Consider the following 25,002-nt stretch of genomic DNA (forward strand, 5'->3'; position numbering starts at 1 on the left):
AAAGGTTATATCCTTCATAAATGTGTAGGAGGTGCACAGGCTTTGAATGACTTCTGGACATCTGGACATTGCTAGTGTATCACACACATCACTAGACTCTGTTTGCACTTCTGTGATCTTGATCTGCTCTTCTTCAGTCCCTTCCACAGTTGACTGACTGTACTGGATGTCTTGGGTAATTTGTATATAGGGGCGGACTCAGTGATTTAGGTGCCCTAAGCAGTTTTAGGTATGGGGCCCCAGCATTGAAACTCAAAACATACTCTATTTCTATACTGTAAATATTTTTTTCTCTGTAGATTAATTTTGTATTTTTTTGTAAATAAACTGCGATGTTAAAATATATATTTTAAGTCGAACCTTTTATTTTCTTAAAGCAAAATTAAATACAATAAATTCACTAATAAAAAAATAAGTTCATAAACTAACTATGTATGTAATGTGGAAGTGATGCTGGACAAGGGAGTGCAGATCCAAACGCAGGGTTTATTATACAGAGATGGTAGGGCAAGCAATGGTCAACAGGGGAAAACAGATGTATAAAGGAAATCCTGAGTCGTGGTCGATAAATAGGCAGATGGTCAAAAAGGCAGGCAGCAGACAGGAATAAACAGACAAGACAAGGCGAGGGTCTAAAACAGGGGTGTCCAATCCTGTTCATGGAGATCTACCTTTCTGCAGATTTCAGTTGCAACCCTTATCAAACACACCTGCAACCGCTTGATCACTGATTATCATAACAATGTACAGTTAATTAGCCATATTTGTGATTAGATTTTAATATTTGCATGTGCAGCACAAAATAAATGTTCCACTAGTGATTGGGGTCCCTGGTTTTAAAAAACTTAATGATTATAGAAAGATTTTAGACAATATGATAGAAAATGTATAAAAGAACTAAATGATTAATATATGCTTCTTAGCATTGGTCGGGGGCCCATAATTCCCTGGGGCCCAAAGCTGCTGCTTACTTTGATTCCTGGTTAAGTCCAACCCTGTTTGTATATTAAACTAGTACATTTTTGATGACTTAGTTTCCTGAGCATTCCTTGCAAACAATCCTGCTAATAATTGTGTTGCTTTGAATTTTCCAGAGATTTTCAGCCAGATTTTAATCTCAGCTTTAGCCATTTTGTTTTTTAAACTGCATGTTACGGAAAGAGATTCTGATAAACATTTGCATTGACTCTGCCATAACAAGAGACCTAAGTCTTGCAGAAAACATCCTCAAACACTGTAACTAACCTCCTCCATTGTATAAACTATATTGGTTGCTATCTCTCTCTCTCTCTCTCTCTCTCTCTCTCTCTCTCTCTCTCTCTCTCTCTCTCTCTCTCTCTCTCTCTCTATATATATATATATATATATATATATATATATATATATATATATATATATATATATATATATATATATATATATATATTTATTAGTATTTATTCAGTCTGTCTGATAATGATGATCATGATGTTTGTAAAAAAAATGAATTAAACTTGCTTTCGTCACTAAACTGGATAATTATACCAGTTCTCGGTCCACAAAGGTTAGTTTTGCCATTTGATTCTGCTAATGAAGTTTGTTTCCTTTCAGCTTAAATTCTCTTAAACATTAAGATGTTATTTTGGTGTCCAATAATGACGTCAAACTATTTAGATATTTGGTTGATTTTCGATTGTGTTGGAAAGTGATCGAAATCCAGTGTCGAGTCAACACCTTAAACCAACATCATATTTACGTAAAATACTGACATTTATTCTTCAGGTATGGCAACCAAAATCCAATGTCTGATAGATTTCATAGTGGTAACATCCACACAACTTCAGGGTGTAACATCATTAAAGGTTGATATCTGGTTGATTTGAGGTTGGAGGTTGGATATTGACGTGGGCCTGACGTTGATTTCAGAAGTCAATTTGATTTCTAACAAAATGCGTTGTCCCACCGATGTTGGGGTACAACGACTATCTGAGGTCATATTGACATCCTGTGCCTGCTGGGTTCTTTAGTTACATCGTGTATGAAGAGTGATGATAATAAGGCTAATGATTTGATTCTTCTAATGGAGTTTTTCAGCTTTCAGCTTAAATTCTCTTAAACATTAAGACAGAGTATGTTGAGATCCTTACTCTGTTCAGAGCTGAACTAGTGAGCAATTCCTGCTGCAGCTGATTGACCATTGTAACTGTCCACTTTATGCTCTCGTCTATTTTTTTTAATTTTTTTTGTAAAAAACAGACATTTTAGGGGATTTGAATGAGAAAGTGACATTCTGAGTATTCAATAGACTTTAAATCAAAGATTTGGAATAACCAATCTCTCTTGCAACATGATGTCAGAGAGTTTCATTGACTCTTCAGCTTACAAAGTCAGTGAAAACTGTAAGTTTCAGCTGCCGGTTAACCCTTTTTTTTACTATATGTTAACATGTACTGTTGAAGTCAGAATTATTAAACCCCCTAAATTATTAGCCCCCTGTTTATTTTTTCCCCAATTTCTGTTTAAACGGAGAGAAGATTGTTTAACACATTTCTAAACATAATAGTTTTAATAACTCATCTCTCATAACTGATTTATTTTATATTTGCCATAATGGCAGTAAATAATGTTTGACTAGATATTTTTCAAGACATTTCTATACAGCTTAAAGTGACATTTAAAAAATTAACTAGGTTAATAAGGTTAATTAGGCAGGTTAGGGTAATTAGGCAAGTTATTGTATAACAGTGGTTTGTTTTGTAGACTATTGAAAAAATATTGCTTAAAGGGGCTAATATTTTTGACTTTAAATGTTTTTTTTTTTAATTAAAAACTGTTTTTATTCTAGGCAAAATAAAACAAATAAGACTTTCTGCAGAAGAAAAACATATTATCACACATACTGTAAAAATTTCCTCTCTCTGTTGAACATAATTTGGGAGATGTTTAAAAAAAAAACTAAATTTAAAGGGGGTTTAATAATTCTGATTTCAACTGTACATGTTACATGTATGTTATACTTTAAATACTTTGTGAGTTTTTTTTTCTTTTTTTTTTGTAAATGCATTTATTTAAAATTTCCATAGTGACAAGTCGGTTTTATCACATAACACAGCCCTGATGATTCAAGCACATTTTGTTTTTTATATTCTTTTCTGTAAAAATTGACAATCATCCTAATTATATGTGAAATATCTGATTTTCTGATTGTCAAATACAGTGCTCAACATCATTGAGTACACCCCATTTTGAAAATGAATATTTTTGTCCATTTCTCAGTGAATGTAGGCAATGTATTTTGGTGCATTTAAACAAAAAAAAAAAAAGATATATTAAACAGATATATTTATTGATAATAATTAAATAATTAAATAACAGGAAAATAATACATTTAAATTCATGAACTAAATTTTGTACAACTATTTTTTTTTTTTGCTTCTCTTGATTTTGATTTTTCTCCTTTTAAAAATTGTATTTAATATTTTTCTATAACATATAAATTTAGTTGGTCTAGTTTTTGGACCGTTGTCATAGGTTATTTTGTTAGATAAGTTCCAGATTTAGCTCAGGGGGTCATTTAGTGATTTCCAAAAATTTTATATGCTGTATGTTATTAAACTTAGTATTTTTTAGTTACATAAAATAACAACATGCAAATAAAAAAGTCATCAGCCTTTCAAATATTTTTTGTGACCTCTGAGCTTATTACACTAGATTAATAGTGTTAGTTGCAACAGATTTATTATATGGCACAATGCTAAACTATGACACCTTTATGGCACTCACATACATTAAAAATAAAGGCCAAGACTGAACATAGAGGGCGCTCTCTAAGTGGTGGTTTCCAAAATTAAAACAATTAAAAATATTCTTGTGATGCAAATATTGTGCTCATCATTCACATTAAGTGAGGTTAATATTAAATTAAACAAATTAATAATTACTATCAAAAATCGTATGGTTTGTTGCCCTTTTTTGTGTTGTCAATAAGTGTGCCTATGTTGTTCCTATTGGTGTTTGTGCATCAGTGCAATGTGTGCATGTTTATAACCACCTCAGAAAATAGCAGGGGTCGCGAGTGACTGAATTGTTATTTTGGGGGTCCGAGCTGAAAAGTTTAGGAAGCCCTGAGATAGTAAAGAGATCAGAGCTTCTGGCTTTACAACATGGTAAAGATCAACTTCTGAAATACATCAAAGTAAGTGGCTGTTTAACTGTGAGAACAATAAAAGTTCTAGTAATCTAAACAGTCTGTATTTTATGTGGATAAATTTAGCCAGCCAGCAGTAGTGTGTTTTATAACCATAATTATAATGTTTCTGTAAGTACTTAGCTGTATTCAGATGTCTAAAGCCTTAAATAAACTTAATTTGTTTGAAAACACTGATGAACTGATTTTTGACAAGAGGACGTGTGATTCTCTGTCTCAGTGCCACAAGTTGTGAGAAGTAAGATTTGAATTTAGCACCAAATCAAATGACATATTGAATGTTCTAATCACACTGGTGTGATTGAATTTTCCAGTAACCAGCCAAGACTAATCACACCAGTATTATGGTATCAAAGGATTCAGTAGGGTTTGTCAGATAATTGAGAAAATTACCATTACAGTAGTTTGCAGTGTGTGTGGTTGGTATGCAAATAAGTCTGCATCTGTGGTTTGCTGCATCTTCTAAATTAATTTGGCTTAAACGTGACTAGGGGCTGCAGAGACTTCTAAATTCACTATAAAATGCTAAATATTTGTTTAGAGTAAGGCATTTTCAAGTCTATGGGGTATTTAAAAAGAAATGAAACTCATATTTTTCCTAAAGCACTACTAAATTATTCAGTTTAATAATGTTTGTTGTTTAAAATTCACCCAAATCAGGTGTTTTCAAACTTTTTGATCCCCACTACTCCAGCACTGCTGAGACAATTTCAGCTTGATACAAAGTTACATAAGAGCAGATGAAATGCAAAATGAAATGAAGCATTCACTTTAATCGTTCCCCCAACAAATTATTTTAATCAGTTGTTATTTTAGTGTCACATTCATATTTTGACTTCACAGGCACTTAGTTTTGTGCACATCATGTTATATAACCTTTATACAACTTAGTCTCAATGTTTTATTAATCACACGCATAAAAACAGCAAAACAGAACAGCATTGGCTCTGTATTTTACATTACCCATATTATATAAGTTTATCCATTATGTAAAAGTTAGTAAGGTTCTCTTTTTATCAGTAATGATGTGTGAAAAAAAAAATGAAAGTGACTTTCTTTTATAATAGGCTGTGTATTAAAGGTAATATGTTTTAAGTAATGTTCTGTTTATAGCACAAGCCAATTGTGGAGGTTTATGGCCTTAACATATTGCTAGTATTAATTATTAAGTTATTAATTAATTATTAATTAAAGAACCATGGTATTAATATTGTTTTACCTGCTTGATTTAATTTATTTTTTATTAAATTACATTTTTGATTTAACTAAATTTTAAATGTAATTCAAATTTTAATTTAGTTATTTTTTGTTTTGTTTTTTATTTTATACAATTAATTAATTAATTAATTAATTAATTAATTAATTAATTAATTAATTAATTAATTAATTAATTAATTAATTAATTAATTAATTTTCTTTTCAGCTTAGTCCCTTTATAAATCAACCCAACACTGGAAAACACCCATACACTGTCATTCACACACACTATTAGCTTATTCAATTCACCCAGAGCTGATGACACAGTGGCGCAGTCAGTAATGCTGTCGCCTCACAGCAAGAAAGTCGCTGGTTCAAGACTCGGCTGGGTCAGTTGGCATTTCTGTGTGGAGTTTGCATGTTCTCCCTGCGTCAGTGTGGTTTTCCTCTGGGTGCTTCGGTTTCCCCCACAGTCCAAAGACATGTGGTACAGGTGAATTGGGTGGGCTAAATTGTCCGTGGTTTATGAGTGTGAATGAGTGTGTATGGCGAACCAGTGACCTTCTTGCTGTGAGGCAATCATGCTACCCACTGCGCCACCGTGACGACACTTAATTTATTCAATTTAATTTATTTTTAATTCTCTAAAACTGTCCAAATGTCGAATGCCATTGACTTGCATTTTATAAATCACAAAAATTAAATCTTCATGAATGTTCTGGTAAAGAAAAGGTTAGATACATCTGTAGTCTAGATAGAGAGATGAGGAAAATAACAACAAAATTAAAACATATTTGAACTCTCTTTAAGCAGCACAACGTTGTCCAACACTACTACTAATAACAAATGTTTCATAAGTAACATCATCACAGGAATAAATATACTAAATAAAAGGTAAGCTTATAGTTATACTATAGTATTGGCCAGTGGTTCTAAAACTTTTCAGTCCGCGACCCCAAAACAATAATTCCAGTGACTTGCCACCCCTTCTATCCTTGGAAGTGGTTGTAAAAATACAAACATTGCAACAGCACACAACCCCAAGGGTGTCCCGAGTCAACCCCCACTTTGGGAACCACTGGTATAGGCAGACTATACTACCCAGCAGGCACACAACATCATAAGATGTTAATATTAGGTTAGATTTAGGACATGACGTCAGGTAATCAAAATTCGAAGTCTAGCCAGCGTCTAAGGACAATGTAATTTTGACATCTAATAACAACGTCAAATTACATTGATGTTAAGTTTAGGTTGCGTTGAAAAGTGATCAAAATCCAATCTGATAGATATCATAGTGGTGATGTCGACACAATGTCAAGATGTAACATGATTAGACGTTGATATTTGGTTGATTTTAAGTTGGACGTTAGACAGTGACACCAGCCTGATGTTGGGTTCTGACGTCAAACCGATTTTCATATCCTAACAAAATCCAATGTCCCCACAACATTGGGGTACAACATCAATATGACATCATGTTGATGTCCTGTGCCCGCAGGGTATACTATTATATATTATATCACATAAGAATAGCACATAATCTATATCCATACAACTGAACATAATATAGTTATAGATATAACATCTTCACAATATAATTATGGACAAAAAGCACATTAGAATTTCCTGATACTATTAAGTAAATATCAAATGAATCAACAATAATGCACTTAAAATCGAACTGAATTTGTATCTCTATTATCAGTGTGTGTGATCTCACCATAAAGACAGCAATGGCTCCTCCGATGATGAAGCCAGCGATGACATCAGCCCAGTGGTTTCGATACTCCACCACTCGATTAATCCCAGTTAGGAAGGCCAGACACATGAGCCCCAGAGAGAGCACCGGCTTGGCCAGCCGTGTCCCTTTGGCCTTCACCGAGCAAGTGATGTACATCTGAGGAACAAAACAGAGCACTCTGTAATACATCTTCATCCTAACCTCTGTGTAAACGCTTTTCATAGTTCATTCATTCCCTGCTCACGTGTGGACATTATTTGACTGGATTCACAGGCTTCATTTTAAGAGGCTTTCACAATAATATACTGCACATTAACATACACTAATTACTGTATGTGGACCTTTGAATGTGTCTGATACTGCTGACATTCAGGTATGTTGCGAATGAAATACATTTTCGTGGTTCAGTTACATGGTTTAATTTATCCAAGACACTGGCATTGACTGGAAGGGTGGCATTTGAGGACTATAGTCTGGTGGTATTTGTCCTGAATAAAGCCTTAGGGGAATAAGGGAAAGCGGATGACGGTGGGTTGGTGGTAGGGTGTCTGGCTCTGTGATTTTACTGTGATGATTTGATCAAGTACAAATCTTAATGTCTTGAGCAGGAAACACCAGGGGCTTTCAGACTGATTGGACAAGCTTCCTTTGAACTGTTCTCCAGTGAAAGCTAACATCTAAAATATTCAGTGGACTTGGTGACATTTAAATATAATTATTATTGGTATAATGCTGATATAATGATGTTATGTATTTTTGTATAAATAAAATGTAAATACAACACTAATTTTTAATTTTGCTGCCCCTGAAGTTTCACAAAATGTGAATAATGCATGTGTGAATAATAGATATTTAAATTTGTTAAAGATTTAGGGTGAGATTTAAGACTAAATATTTAAGGTCAGCAAGAATGAATTTTTCTGTTGTGGCATTTATTGATGTGAAACTCCTTTTTGGAATTTGGTTTTGTCCATTATAGTTTCATTATATGGCTGTGGTTTGCTATTGGTTATTGTGCTACTCTCAGATCAGTAAATGTCATCATGAATAAATCAGAAAATTAAAAAATGAAAGAAAGAAAGACCCTTTCTTTTATTGTTGTTGACTTAAATAGTATAATTGCATTTCTTATAAAGATTAAGTTTTAAATGAGTAATTCTATCATTATTTACTTTGAGGGGTTAAAAGCAGAGAACCAATTTAGAGTATAGGTGAAGGTTTGCTTCACTCACTTACGCTATTGATTACTTTAGAGCTCTTTAAGGTAAGGTATGTAATTCTGTACTTCTGTTGTCATCTAGGGGAATTACAAAAATAAATAAAATATTGTGAGATACATATTCTTAAGATTACTCTAAATAAATATATTTTAGAATAGTTTACTTTTTTTTATGGGGCATGACAGTAAAGATCTAACATTAAAATTTTGATTTAGCTTACCTGTGAAGAAACTGTTTATCCTTGTTTTCTCTCTAAGTATACTCTTCTGTAAGTGAATCTAATTTTTCAGATCTTTTTGTTGTTGTTTAAAGGTGCAGTAGGTGATCAGCCAGATTGCTAACCATTAGCATAATAGCTTTAAAAAGCACAATCCCTCCTGCCCTCAAAAGCCCCGCCTCTTGAAATCATAAAAGCGCACGTTAAGGCCTGATACCAATTCTATTTTTGTACCCCTACCCCTTCCCCTTGGCCCTTAAAACCGAGTACGAAGGGGAAGGACTTTAAAATTTGCCCCAAAGAATTGGGACAGCAATACAGCACCTGCAAGCGTCATCATATGTCATCATGATCTCTTGCTTCATATGAGATCAGACTATCATAACTGCTGTAGTTATTTCAGTTGTGCTTTTTTGTTATTTATCTTCAGAACATCACTAAAGGCATATATTATGTTATCACAATGATCTAATGTGGCAATAAGATCATAACTACTGCGCATTAACACATTCATTTACATAAACACACAAAAAACTAAATTAACATTATAGTAGACACTGTAAAAAGGTCATTCCCAGCCAATAGACATTACTGACAGAGTGTCATCGAGTGTCAGAATGTTGTGGAACTGCTATACAGGAGTTATGATTATGGATTTTAGGACGCGAAATTTAGCCGTTTTTAATTTAGCGTTTTTTTTTTTTTTAAATAGGCCTATAAACTACTGTTTATAGCAATGAGTGTGTTACAAGAATTTATATCATAAAATATTCAAAAACACGTATGTGAGAATGTAGTTTGTGCTGTTTGTGGACTACAGCTCAGCATTCAACACCATAGTCACTGCCAAGCTGGTGGTGAAGCTCCAGGCTCTGGGTCTACACAGCTCTCTGTGCAACTGGATCCTGGACTTCCTGTCAAGCAGACGCCAGGTGGTCAGAATGAACAACATTAACTCATCCACACTGATCCTCAACACTAGTGCTCCACAGGGCTGTGTTCTCAGCCCACTGCTGTACTCCCTGTACACACATGACTGTACAGCCAAACACAGCTCCAATGTCATCGTTAAATTTGCTGATGACACAACGATGGTGGGCCTAATCACAGATAATGATGAGACGGCCTACAGAGAGGAGGTGCACACTTTGACGCAGTGGTGTGAGGAAAACCACCTCTCACTCAACATCAGCGAAACCAAGGAGCGGGTTGGTGGATTTCATGAGAGAGAAGAGAGAACACACCCCAATCACCATCAACGAGATGCCAGTGGAGAGAGTCAGTACTTTCAAGTTTCTTAGAGTCCATATCGCTGAGGATTTGACATGGACTGTTCACACAGACGCAGTGCTGAGGAAGGCACAGCAACGCCTCTTCTTCCTCAGGCGTCTCAGGAGGTTTGGAATGAGCCCCCGCATCCTCCGCTCGTTCTACACTTGCACTGTGGAGAGCATCCAGTCTGGCTGTATCACCACCTGGTATGGAAACAGCACCAGCAGCAATCGCAAAGGCCTACATAGGATTGTTCGAACCGCTGGACGCGTAGTAGGAGATGAGCTTCCCTCCCTCCAGGACATCTACACCAGGCGGTACATGAGAAAAGCCAAGAGAATCATCAACGACTCCAGCCAACCAAGCCATAGACTTTTCTCACTGCTACCCTCAGGCAGACGGTTCCGCAGCATCCGGTCACGCACCAGTTGATGGAAGGAAAGCTTCTTCCCTCAGACGATCAGGCTGATAAACACTTAACACACCCCACACTCACACCCTCACTGCACACCATCAATATGTAGCATGCACTGCACTTTAACCAACCCATACTTAAAACAATACTGCCTACAACTATGTGGACACCTATTAATTTTACATATCACTGTCAACATTGCCAATTTTACATTGTCCTGTTTTTTTTTTTAGGAGTATGCTGTTGTATGTCATTGTAATTTTTACTGTCTGTATGTTGGACTGTCTGGAGCCAGCACCTAAGCTTTTCACTTATCACAGCACACGTGCTGCTGATGATGTGATGATAAAAGTGATTTGATTTGATAATCATGTCAAAAAAATAACGTTTTTTTTATCTAATAATTCCAGCCAGCTTTTAGTGAAGTTGCAATATTGTCAAATACTGTCAGATACATGCAGATAGATGCAGACACAAATACATGCAGCACCATTCAAATATTTTGCTCATCTACAACTATTGACAGCAGATCACTCAATGACAAAGAGAGGGAGATTTGCAGTTGCGATATCTCTTCTACTCCATTCATTTAACTGAAGAAATGTAATGCTAAGACAGTTACACTTCCTCTGTTCTGGAATACATCAACACCACCATAGACAGTGTTACAACCCAAAAACATATCACTACATATCCGAATTAGAAGCCATATATGAACAAGGAGGTACGCCTCCTACTGAAGGCACGCAACACTGCCTTCAGATCAGGGGATACACAGGCCTACAGCACTTCCAGGGCTAATCTGAAGGGGGACATCAAAAAGGCCAAGCACTGTTACAAGCTAAAGCTAGAGGAGCACTTTTCCAACTTTGATCCCCGGCGCATGTGGCAGGGCATCCAGGCTATCAGCAACTACAAACCCAGCCAGTCCACACACAGCCACAAACGTCTCCTTCCTGATTGAGCTAAATGACTTTTATGCCTGCTTTGAAAGAGACAATAAAGAACCCTAAACCAGGATCACTTCCTCAACTGACCACTCACCTATCACACTCACCCCCTCTACACCGCATTGAGTCGAATCAAAGTGCCTAAGGCTGCTGGACCAGACGGTATTCCTGGAGGCTTTCTCAAAGCTTGTGGTGAACAGCTCGCTGGGGTATTTTCAACCTGTCGCTTAACCTAGCAGCTGTGCCAACATGCTTTAAAACCACCTCTATTGTGCCAGTGCCGAAACACTCCAGCCCAACATGCCTGAATGACTACCGCCCTGTAGCACCCACACCCATCATTATAAAGTGCTTTGAGCGGTTGGTCCTGGCACATCTAAAAGACTCTCTGCCATCCACACAAAACCAACATCAATTTGCCTACCGTGGCTACAGGAGCACAGAAGATGCAGTCTCCATAGCACTGCACTCTGTACTCACACACCAGGACAATAAAATAACTTATGCACGAATGCTGTTTGTTGAGTTCAGCTCAGCATTCAACACTGTCATACCCTCCACGTTAATGATCAAACTTAGAGACCTGGATATCCACACATCACTATGCAACTGGGTTATGGACTTTCTGAATAACAGACCTCAGAATGTTTGATCAGGCCACATCTGCTCCCCACCGTCGCACTCAACACTAGTGTACCGCAGGGCTGTGTGCTGAGCCCCTTACTCAACTCCCTTTTTACCATCGACTGTAGGCCTGTGAACAGATCCAACACCATCATCAAATTTGCAGATGACTCCACAGTGATTGGTCTAATCAGCAACAATGATGAGACTGCCTACAGGGAGGAGATTGAGCATCTGGTCACTTGGTGCACTGACAATAATCTGCTCCTTAACACCAACAAGACCAAGGAGCTCATTGTGGACTTCAGGAAGGGACGAACAGGCTCATATGATCCCATCCACATCAATGGGATGGTCGTTGAGCCTGTCTCATCCTTCAAGTTCCTGGGGAAGCTGGAAGCCCCAACCGCTCCGCTCATGTCACAGCAACTCCATACCTCCCTTACCACCCGCATCCTCAGTTATGTCAGCGACATCTCCCTTACCATCCGCGTCCTCAGATATATCCGCGCATAGACGACAGAATAGAGGTCCGCGACACCGCACATCCTCAGTTATATCCGCGCATAGGGCGGCAGAATAGAGAGTGCGGTGTCCGCGACACCTCCCTCCCTCAGCACCCGCGCGTCCTCAGTTATATCCGCGCATAGGGCAGCAAGAAAAGAGGTCCGCGACACCTCACTTCATTTTCATAACCAGTCACTTTCGTTTTCACATTGGGGTTGAGGGCGGCGTGATCGTCCTCTGACTAGAGCGGCAGTTCAGCCTGCTCCAGCCCTGTGTGTGACACAAGCGCATTACGCTCCCACACATCATTTGTGGCTTACCTAAGAGAATGGCTGCTAGTAGGCTATGCATAGGCCTAATATATATGGGTGCGCACGTGCGTCTTCGGACCTGTCAGATGTGGCGCGCACACTCTCATTCCCATAAACCTGAGAGGATCTGTGTGAAACTCCACTGTGCACGATTCAGAGAGCAGAAACGTGTAGAGACACAAATCATGTCTTTGTGTAAATAAGATATTGGCTTGTTTATTAAAAGAAGTTGTGATATGGCCCTGTATATAAAATATACATAACTTGACTTTAAGGGGGGCGGGGAAAGCCATTGGGAGGGCGGGGTATATAATGGTAGGGGAAACACTGAATATCTATAATTTTTTCAGTTGTATAGTTAGCAAGCAAAACTTGCTAAAAGCATACAAGGATCGCTGGTATTACTCTCTTGACTACAGTATGTTTCAAGAGTTCACACTTAGATAATGCTCGACTGTGAGTGATAGCAGGTTTGGCATGCTGTCCCGGGAGAGAACCCTAAGCTCGGAGATAGATGAGCCTATGTTTCCAGCCTGGTCAATGAGCATTAGGAGGGATACGAGATCATGTATTTCTCGAGAACTCCCAGTTCTATACTTTGGCTAGTATGGTGGTTCTGACTGATTCAGTATGTATGCATTAAGTGCTTGTGACTGTTTTTTTAATTCCCTTAATTTGTTTTTAGACTGTGGGTACAAGCCGGAGTACCCGGGGAAAACCCACACGAAGACGGGGAGAACATGCAAACTCCATGCAGAGAGTGCCGACTGGCTCAATTAGAACCTGAACTTTTGGCCATTCCATTGCGACACCACGTCCTCCTCTCGAAACTAAGCCATACTTACATGCTATTTTAGACCTAATATATAGAGTAGCATGGTAAACAATATAGGGAGGCCGTCACAGACTCTCATTACAAGTATAACTACAAGTATATTAAAATCCACTAATTTTCACTAGTTGTATTAGTATAGTTTTTTTTTAAGTGCTCTTTAAATGCTTTAAAATAAGTTGAATCTTTGTAAACTAGAAATATATGTACTGTATATAATTTATTTTAAGAATGCGGGCAAACATTATAGACTAATTTGATTGAAAAATATATAAATCTTATTTTTTAATTCAACCATAGGGGTGCAGCCAGGTAGAGGGGCTACAAGAAATTGTGCCCCTCTGAATTCTTAATCTGAGCCTGACCATACCTTTCTACCATGTGCTCCCTGTTCTCTGTGGTGCCACTGCACAACACTGCAGTCATTTCAAGCACAACATTTAAGACATACTCTTTTAGTTGTTAAACAAAGAAAAAACCTGTCAATACTCATTTAAATACTCCCCTCTCATACAATGACCTGAAAACTTTTACAAATGCGTATTCACTATGGTCAGATGCACAAGCTGTGTCCATAGCTGTGTTCACATCTACAGTACCTGTTTTTTAAATACCGACAGTTTTTACGGCAAAAAGACCACTTGCACTGATGTAAGTTGTTCAATATGACTGTAAATGAATTGTTGTTTTACAATGGACAAAGACCAAAGCAAAAGAAACTAAAACAAGAGTGAGCATGTAAATAGTAGCAGAATTTTCATGTTCAGGTGAAGTGGCATTTTAAGATTTCATCACCAGCAAAACGAGGTAATAAAGTAACAAAGCAGCCCTCAGGCAGGCTAAATCTATCGATTTTTCTCCTCTCATCCAACTATGACACCATGCCATTTAGAAAAGACAGATGAAAGTTTGTTCCCAGTCTACAGGGAAGTTATTCATTTTATTAGTGTCAAAGAATCATTAAATAATCTCCTAGAAGGGCAATTTAGACTTCTTACCATCTGCCTTGAAGCTGCATTAAATGTGCCTATTTATAATGTAAATCATTTCTGATTTATTTAATGATTGGTGTCATGCAGAGTAATTAATCTGATTGGCATGATTAGGTTTCAATGTTGCTAGGTGATATATGTTCATGCATCGTTCCTTTTTATTTTTTATTTCCTGCTGTTGCTCTAAAGACATTTCTGGCTTTGCCGAAAAATGTGAAGTGTGCCATGTACTTTACACATACTTGTGACACTACTGAGCGTCTAATGGATCTGACTGTGATGCAGATACATTTCTACAAAACCCTGAGACCGCATTAAATCTAACAGGTCACTCCAGATGTTAACATGATCGAAAATCAGAAAGCGAGGCAAGGCAACTTAAAGACCTTGGGAGAGCTGATGGAAAATGAAAATCAATTTTCTGTGGCCAAAATGAGTGCTGTGTGGCTGAGATGAGCCTTGTAGCTTTTTGGACTTCAAGAATAAATGGAAAATGGCTTTTTATGCTGATGAAAAATGGTGCCACTTAGAAAACCCAATTCATGTCTGGATCAATACTTAAGTATGAATAAAAAGCTTCTCTCTTGTCAGAAGCTGATGGGGTGTTAGAACAATATCCTGTTTTGGGTAAATCACTTAATCTTCACATTAAAAATACAACATGCTAAACAATGTAAATCTAAAAACTAATTTACAACATATGTATCTTTACAATGTCAGTTTGAATTCTTAGAATTCTACTGTGTAAACTACAGTTTAGTTTTAAAAGGATGTAAACTCGTCTGAGCATGTTACAAACACAAACACTTTAATAAACAAGTCAGATTATTGTGAGAAATCCCATAAAAGGTGTTGATGGAAATAGTTAATAAAACAGAACAATACAGAAATAAAAGAACACTGAGCCAGCAGCTCCTTTTATAGTGACCAACATAAGTAACGATTATACAATGGTGTATGTATATTGTAATGGTGTAATACGGGGTATGGCCATACACAATAAATGCACTATATAAAATACACATTACATTACATTACAATGTTAGGGATAAACACACAATTTTAGTAGTGATTCATACTGTAAATTAGGGCTGGGAGATGGCAAATAAAATGATCACAATCATTTTTTTCATATCAGTCGATATGGATAAATATCACGATAAATGTCAAATCTTTATATCAACTAAATTTATAGGATTTTCAGTAAGCCGATCACTTTTTGCAGCTGATTGAAGACATTTTGTCAAATGCTTTAGCTGTCTGACAATATAAATAATAAAATATCAAACAAAAGAACAATCTTAATTCAGCATTTACTGTTCAAGTTTTTAACAACCAAATACATTACATACAAGTTATTGGATATCAACATCAAAAATAAATAAGTAAAATAAAACAGGTTTGGAACAAGTAAAAGATGAGTTATTGGTCACAGAATTTTCAGTTTTGCATGTACTGTCCTGTTAATGGTGAGTATGGTGTATTTAGGGTGAAATATCCTTTAATGTATAGGCTATGTTATGTATGGATGCTAACGATTACTTGGTGATTGATTGAGTGTCAATAACCCTTTAATCAATAGACCTTACCAATGACTGATCAAACATGGACATTTAAAGGTTTTAGGGTTGGGCCGATAGACGATGGCATCGTTCATCATCAATGGCCAATAAACTTCACGATGATCTATTTCCCCGCCTCACATTTATATTTATATATAACTTATTTTTTGCATGTCGGGGTAACGCAGTGGCGCAGTAGGTAGTGCTGTCTCCTCACAGCAAGAAGGTTGCTGGTTCGAGCCTCTGCTGGGTCAGTTGGCGTTTCTGTGTGGTGTTTGCATGTTCTCCCTGCGTTAGCGGGGGTTTCCTCCGGGTGCTCCGGTTTCCCCCACAGTCCAAAGAGGTGCTGTACAGGTGAATTCGGTTGGCTAAATTGTACGTAGAATATGAGAATGAGTGTGAATAAGTGTGTGTGGATGTTGCTCAGAGATGGATTGCGGCTGAAAGGGCATCCGCTGCGTAAAATATACTTTATGCTGGATAAGTTGGCGGTTCATTCCGTTGTGGCAACCCCAGATTAATAAAGGGACTAAGCCGACAAGAAAATGAATGAATGAATTTGCATGTCATCTTAATGGCAATAACGGTCTTTTCATGAGCTGTGTTAAATTTTACATATAGCTAGCATGGCTAACAGCATCGTGAGGATTAAATGAAGGATTATACAGCACCTCTCGCGCTTAAAATGTGCAAAATTCATGTTGTTACCCACAAACCCGGTCCCACAGACTTTACAGTGAATGGCTTTAGTTATTTTCATAGCGGACTTGAAGTCACTGGAAGTCTTTTATCCACTCTTGGAAAAGAGTAAATGGTGGATTAACATTTAGCACATGATTACTAATAAGATGTGCCATTATTAGTAACTGTAGGTGGTTTCTAAAACAAAATCTGTGAGTGTTATTTTCATTCTCTCATCTTCAGCGCTTCACATTTTAGCTGTTGTAGCTCCTGTCATCTGAAGGCAGAAGGCATTGACTGAGTGATTGACAGCTGATGTTAACCAATCCATTCATGTTCAGTTCTAGAGCAGTGGGCCAATATGAAGAGCACAAAGGCGGGGCAAGCATTGTGGGCTTTTTTTATTTCAGAAAGTTCACATAGCAACTGTTTTAATCTGTTACTGATTGCCGTTTTTAGGTGCAAAGATGCATCCTGCATGAATATCTCCTAAATCCGCGCACGCGGTGAGGATTTTGCCGTGAAAACAGTAAAAATTGATGCACTATCACAAATGCTTTTAAATATATATTTTAGGTTGCATAAATAAAATTTCGGGCTCATATGCGACCAAAATTGTTGAGCCCTAGCATCTTTTTTTGTTATTATTTTCTCATAATAATAATAAAATAAAAAAAAGTTATCATCAACAATACAAACTACATTGAACTCCAACCGAACTCTCGTCTCCTCTACCAGCTGTGGGAAAAAGCCATTATAACAACACAGATCACTGTGCCTATTCATGCAAGAGTCCCGTGGAAAAAAAGTGATTGACAGGTGATAATTTGTGTGTAACTTTATTTATTTATGGTTTAGTTATAGGTAAAACAAAGACTGTGTGGGTCAGGTAGTGAAAATGGTAGACTACAATTAGTTAATTCATTATGAATTAATTAATAATTAACAACCACCATCCCCAACTACGACAACGATACCATCATGCATCGCGATGTTTCACATTAAACATCGTACGATGCCAAATTGGTCAATATCGGCCAACTCTAAAAGGTTTAGTTAAGCTTTGCGCTGTGAGACGCGTCCATGCATTACATCATCAAGTGTGTGCAGTTTACCTTACTTAAGCAGTCACCCACTTAACATTGCATATTGCCGATGAAAAAAAACTTTTATGCGCAGATCTCGGTTATATCCGAGGGTGTTTTAATTTCACCTCACAGACTGGCACAAATAGGCCTATGCAGATTCTCATTTTATAAATCACGCATCACGGAGAGACATGCAGGGAGCCTCTCCATTCACTCAATGGGTTTCTAAGCTCTCTCATACTTCAGACCGAGTTTATTCTTCGCAGGTAACCTAAGTAAACTGTCAGTTCTGCGAATAGCTTGTAAAGACTGTCCAGCTTATGCTGCTCAAAACGCGATTGGTTAATGAAAATAAAACTGTGAAAATAGATTAATGGATTGATGTCTAAAGCATATACTATATCGGACTTGATTTGAAGCGCTTCACGCCAGATGTTATTTGATCTTCTTGTACATTAGAATTAAGTTACTCATTATACATAATGAAATTCGTTGCAAAAAGATACATTTTTAAAGAAAAATATATAATGTGTATGTATTTTTAGCTTATGCCCGCCTTCAACAACTTCGGGTGGATGATGCTTCGCCCTGTGGAAAATAAAGATTTAATTAATGATCCACTGTTGTTGTAAACGTCTGTCATATATTTGCTGCATTTTTAATGTGACAATATTTTGCAAGATTATGTCTTGAGTATTTCTCCTCTGTGATTATGTCCTTCATAAAGGCTGGCTCTTTTATCGTCGATGAGGGAGAATATGTAATAAAAACTCCAAAGAAAATATCTTAATGTTGAAAAGGAAACATAAGCTTGACAACAAAAGTGCCTTTCAATGCCTAACAAATACCCTTAAATAATGCAGCTTGAGATGTGTTTGAGATGTCTGTCATTAATTCTTTTCAGGGGTTTTTCCTCATAAGGCATGGCTTTAGAAAATGATGACATGAAACTCTGCTGGGTAGTTGCGCTGGTTTACCAACACTTGTTTGAGTCTGTAATTTTATTAGCATCTTCATCAGTGGGGTATTGTTTTAAAAGATGAAACAGGTTTGTGATGTTGCCTGCTTTCGATGACACGAGTCATCTGCGCAGTTTGCATTACTGTTTTGTGTCGAATTGCAAAAAACTAAGTAGCTCCAGACTGTTTAGTGATGTTTCTTGTCAACAATGTCTGTGACTGACCTTTTTTCCTGTATTTTTTTTCTTACTCCTCCAAGTGAAACAAACACTGTATGGCTGTACACTTGTACTGCATGTGGCATCTTGGAGCGCAGACTGAGTTAAGTTATGTTCTATCACTTTGCATCTAATCACTATCAGATCCCTCCTTAAACATTAGCTAAATAATGTGTAAAGTAGATCATATACATTCTATTTTATGTAGTTTTTGCAGTTTAGGTGCACCAGTCTGATTTAAATTGTCTCTTTCTAGTGTATGTGTATACAGTGTGTCAGATTTACTCACTGCAACATAAAGAGCTGCATAAACACTGATGGCCGCCTCTTTGGATGGGAAGGATTTGCGAGCATGTAAGATATCATCTTCGTTGCCAGTGCAAGCGTCCTGTTGGTTGATGAAACGCACCACCTGTTGGCACCCCAGTGCTGTGTAGTTGGGTTTGCACACCGTCAGGAAGTATGGAGAAAGATTTCCTGTCACCACCTGCCCGGCATTTACAAAGATGTCTGTGGCAAACAGGCCAAATGCATACACACCTGAAAAAATACAAGGCAATATTTAAGGGTTTGGGGTTTTGTAATGTTTCTGTCATAATTTACTCACCCTATATTTCAGAAAATATGAATAATATTGGAAACTTGTAACCATTGACTTCCATAGTACTTGTTTTTCCTAAATGATTTGATTTTCAGCATTCTTCAACATATCCTTCAACATGTTTCTGAAGACAATTACCTACTGCACAGTTAAGGCTTTATTTAAACTATCAAAGTAGAACTGTAAAACATTTTTACAGTTTATAATATCTTTTTAAAAACATTTATAAATTAATTTTATATGATTATGCCAGTTTTCAGTGTTGCATGATTCTTCAGAAATCATTTGAATGTGTTGATTCAGTGATTAGGAAGCATTTATTATGATTGTCATTATGCAGCTTGATATTTTTGTTTAACATTTAATTAGAGAATGTTTCAAAGAACAACATTTATTTGAAACACACACACACACACACTGGCCAATTTATTAGGTATACATTACTAGTACTGGGTTGGACCCCAGACGCGCTTTCTGACATGGCGTGTTATCCTGCTGGAAGTAGATATTGAGTACACTAAGATCATAAAGGGATGGACATGGTCAGCAACAATACTTAGGTAGGCTGTGGGGTTGACACGAAACTCAATAAGTACTAATAGGTCCAAAGTGTATTAGAAAAATATCCCCCAAACCATTAAACTACCACCACCAGCCGAAACTGTAGATACAAAGCAGGATGGATGCATGCTTTCATGTTGTTGATGCCAAATTCTGACCCTACCATCTGAATGTCGCAGCAGAAATCGAGACTCATCAGGCCAGGCAACGTTTTTCCAATCTTTTATTGTCCTAATTCGGTAAGCCTGTGCAAATTGTAGACTCATTTTCCTGTTCTTAGCTGAGAGGAGTCCATCCGCCTCAAGGTTTAATGTGTTGTGCATTCAGAGATGCTCTTCTGCAAACCTCGGTTGTAACGAGTGGTTATTTAAGTTACTGTTGCCTTTCTCTCAGCTCTGTCCATCAGTCTATCCATTCTTCTGAGACCTCAAGGCTTCAACAAGGCATTTGCGCCCACAAAACTGCCACTCGCTGAATATTTTCTCTTTTTCGGACCATTCTCTTTAAACCCTAGACATGGTTGTGTGTGAAAATCCCAGGACATCGGCAGTTTCTGAAGTACTCAGACCAGCCTGTCTGGTACAAACAACCATGCCATGTACAAAGTCACTTAAATCAGCTTTCCTCCACATTCTTTTGCACAATTTAAACTGCAGCAGATCGTCTTGACCATGTCTACATGCCTAAATGCATTGATTTGCTGCCATGTGACTAGCTGATTAGAAATTTGCATTAACGAGCAGTTGGACAGGTGTACTGTACCTAATAAAGTGGCTGGTTAGTGTATAAGCTATTTGTAACATTACTTATGTCGTTTGAGTCCTTTCTGAATTAAAAAATAATTTTTGATCAATCAATCAATCAATTCTTAGCCAATTATTTTAACAATTTAGGTTAACAATGTTGTAATGTGCATTTTTTTAATTAATATGAATTTCTTCATAATTACTATAATGCCTATTTATAAGGACACAAATCCAAAAAAACTCTAACTGAATCACATCATGGAAAGCAGCATCCCATTCAGGGCTGCATAAATCTGCATTTTTCTTACATCCAGGCATATTGGGCACGAAAGCAGAGGAACAGGACTCATATCTTAATGTAAGCGTGGGCAGCTTTGTCACATCGAATGTTGTCTATGAGCTGAGCTCGGTGAAGCAGCAGACTGAAACTAGTTTACAATGAGCACAACGGCTGTCAGTTTACTCACACAGCTCCTCCATCGGCCCCCACATTAACACGCGTAATCATTATGCTCCAGAGAACTTTGCATTTAACCACAGCACTGAATTTCAGCTGAGATCTTCGCACTTCTCAAGTCTAATCATATGATTTTGTAATCAAATGCTAACAAATGCCAAAAAAATGTGCTGTGCTAGAACAATACACACTGAAAAAAATTATTCAAAGATGATTCCTTAGATTTACTCAATTTTTTTTACGTTAAGTGGTTCTTAACAATTTATTTGTGTTGAATTTAAACAAACAAATTAAGTTGAACATTATTAAACTTAATTTGTTTGTTTAAATTCAACACAAATAAATTGTTTGCAACAGTTCTGCATGCAACACTTTTTTTCAGTGCAGAAAAGCCCTTTCAAACACTTACACCATAAGTACACTTACAGTGTTAGTTTCAAGTATACATTTTAAAGTGTTCACACTGATGACATCTATAACAAGCCTCAGAAGAAAGGGGTGAGCTGAAATTAGCTAGAATTAATTTACTTTATTATTTTGGCAAATTTACTTACTCAACTTAATTATTATGATTCAGGTTCTGAGCTGAAATGCCACTTTTTCAATGAATTGACTGCAATTTTCTCGGTGGGAAAACAAACATGCTGTAGCAGTGAACATTTGGGGCCCCAAACACACTGTAAGGTTTCAGAGGTAACAACTGTTCACATTTAAGCACAATGTAATGAAGTCTATAAATCCATGTCTACCTTAAAATCATTGTCAATTCACCATTTATAGATTAATCCTGTTCTGTACACACACAGTGTGTTCATTCACTGTAGTGACAACCAATTTCCAATTCCATTTCCAATTAGTACTCTACTTACTAAATGAGAAGTGATTGCAGTGTTTGGATCATCCACTATTAGACTTAGTGAATCGCTCTCAGGGGTGTCATAAGATCAGGGAAATATTGACTGAGTGTATTTAGGACCCTTAAATGTGGGGGCCCTGGGCTGGCTGCCCCTGAAGATCCTGAAATATTGTTGTCATATTGAGTGAATGTCTTGTATCTAGCTACTTTAACAAGCTTTGGGCTTGTCATCAAACCCACATATCTGCATTGACGATTCTCATATTCAAGCACAGTGTGAATGCAAGTGTGAATGATTGCATTGATTGTTTAGGAATTATGCTAAACGCTTATTGGCTGGAAGGGAGAGTGGTTTTAGTGGAGATGAGCTAAAGAGTCAAGTATTTTGATCTGAGTTTATAATAAAAGCAATAATCCAAAAACGTCCCCAAAAATTGGGTTTATAAAAAATGAAAAAAAAGGAAGGAGAAAAAAAAGGGAAGCTTTTCTTAAGGCAGCAGGTGAGAACATGGCGATGTTGTGTTGTGTTGTGTGTTAACATTATAAATGTTAGAGTTTAAATATTTACATTAATTTGGATGTAACTCATTTTGGATCCTTGATTAGTGTCCTTCTCTGTTCTATAAATATATATTCTATAAAGTTTTATAAATAAAGTTGGGGAAAGTATAATAATTGTTAGATAACCAGGTAACATTTGTCTACATTAGTGTACCTAAAACTGATAAGAGAAACAATATGTTTGAAAGCAAATGATTATCTTTCTTATCTCATTCTAAACATGTCAATTGTGTGAACATAAGTCCTTGATTTTATCTCAGAGATTTGTCAGGAATTACTAAATAATAGTATTGGATTAAAGAACTAATGGAAAGCCACTCTCCTGCCCATACACTGTCTTATCTTAGAGCCCAAATATCTGGGCTACACTCCTGGTCTAGACATAATATACCAACAAAACAAAATGTTTTGAAATTTGTCTTTGACCTTCTGTTATTGTGATCTCATTGTAAATTTCCATTGCTTAGCTGCTGAAGAGTAGTTAGAGAGTGAAGTGGATTTATTAAATGTAGAGAAAGAAAAAAAGAATCATTGCATGGTAATATTTTGAGTGTGTGTCATAACAGATGTTATTAGACAATAGTTGTTTTTTTTTCATGCAGTGGAAATATCAACTATCAACGGGAAGACAAAAAACTAAATTTATTTTAATCCATTACATTGGTTTAAATTTATTTTAAAAAATTAAATAAAACATAATAAAGTCTACTTGAGAAATCTTCTTGAAAGGAGACTTGTTTAGGGCTGCTTGCGAATTAAAAATGTGTAAAACCCTGTACTCATTTACTTTAAATATTTTTGTTTCTATTTTGATACTTTAATTCTGTCTGTAGTCGAAAATGAGCTTTTGAAAGCACATTATGTTTGTCCCAAACCACACAGTGTAACTTTTTCATATTTTTATTAAATATTATAATAAGGTATTGAACTGAGATTTGCTTTATATATATGTGTGTGTATGTGTGTGTTGGTAAAGACTGGTATACTGGTACACTTTCCCAAAAATACACTTTAAAGTTAAAAATTGTAATTTCTTGATAGTTACCACAGTATGTATAGCTGTATATGTTTGCTATATAATGTTTTGCTTAATATCTTAAAAAGAGAGCAAATTTTTGCTAAGCTAGAAATAGAGGGATCTTTGGTTACAACCAGTGTTGGGGATAACAAGTAAAGTGAGTTACGTAATAATATTACTGTTCTAAGTAACTAATACAGTAATGCATTACTTTAACAAATTAAGTAATAATATTTGATTTACTTTTTAAAAAAATTTTAATTAATGTGAGTTATTAATAGCTTTAAACAAATAATTTGCTGAATTTAAATTAATGGTATCACGTTGAATCATGCACTCAATGAGAGAATCCAGGAACAAAACAATACGGCAGAGCCTTAGATTTCTGCAATGGACCTTTTCTCAATATTCTGAACACACTGAAGAACAGGAAAAGGTGATTATAAGACAAAAAGTACAAAAGTAGCAAACACATTTGCTTTAAACTGTCATTTATCTGTATATGGCATGTAAAGCTTTGGGGTCAGGAAGTTCTCAAAAGATAACATTATCCTAAAATAGTATTTGTATATGTTCTTTAAGGTAAGGTAGGTGAAGGTTATAACATGTGTTGTTAATTGCAGAGCTCCTCTATAAAAAAAGAAGAAAAAGTTCTGAAAGAGGTCAAGCCTCATGCCCAGTATGAAAAAGTAATGCAAAAGTAACTCAAAAGTAACTTAATACATTACTTAGCCTAAAAAGTAACTAATCAGTGCAACTAGTTAATTTTGGGAGAGTAACTCAATATTGAATTGCATTACTTTCAAAAGTAACTTTCCCCATCAACTAAAATATATCTAGGGACTTAAAACTTTATATAATATTTATATGAATGTGGTTGCAGTGTGATGACAAGAGTTACTAATTAAATATTAGTATTATTAAAAAAATCAATTCAGAGAAAGTAAGATGTTTCTTGACTGATCATTTTTGCCGGATCTATAAAAACACAGATAAGAGCAAGCCCATAATAAACTTCATCATATAATTTATTACCTTCATAACTAGAAAGCTTTATTAACCGAGCCCAAATACACTAAATAAACTTTGCTTATAATAAATGGACATGGCAACACTTCAAGAGTGCACTCTGCGAATAAATAAACAAAACAGCTGCTTCTGTCTCGAGTGGTTTAGTCAAAATGAAATTATTTTAAAACAGCTAAAATACTGAAAAAATACAAGCAT

The 25,002-nt window shown here is 36.3% G+C and overlaps 1 protein-coding gene across 1 annotated transcript in view; it reads right to left on the reverse strand.

The window, feature by feature from the left end:
• plppr5a (phospholipid phosphatase related 5a) overlaps positions 1–25,002 on the reverse strand; it is a 59,395-nt gene that overhangs the window by 14,281 nt on the left and 20,112 nt on the right. Inside the window, exons 3-4 of the mRNA NM_001128369.1 lie at positions 19,265–19,515; positions 7,107–7,283 (exon numbers count right to left, since the gene is read on the reverse strand). Of these exons, the coding sequence (NP_001121841.1) occupies positions 7,107–7,283; positions 19,265–19,515 (428 nt within the window). The remainder of the gene's footprint in view (positions 1–7,106; positions 7,284–19,264; positions 19,516–25,002) is intronic.

Source organism: Danio rerio, chromosome 2 (genome assembly GCF_049306965.1).
Source record: "Danio rerio strain Tuebingen ecotype United States chromosome 2, GRCz12tu, whole genome shotgun sequence".
NCBI lineage: Eukaryota > Metazoa > Chordata > Actinopteri > Cypriniformes > Danionidae > Danio > Danio rerio.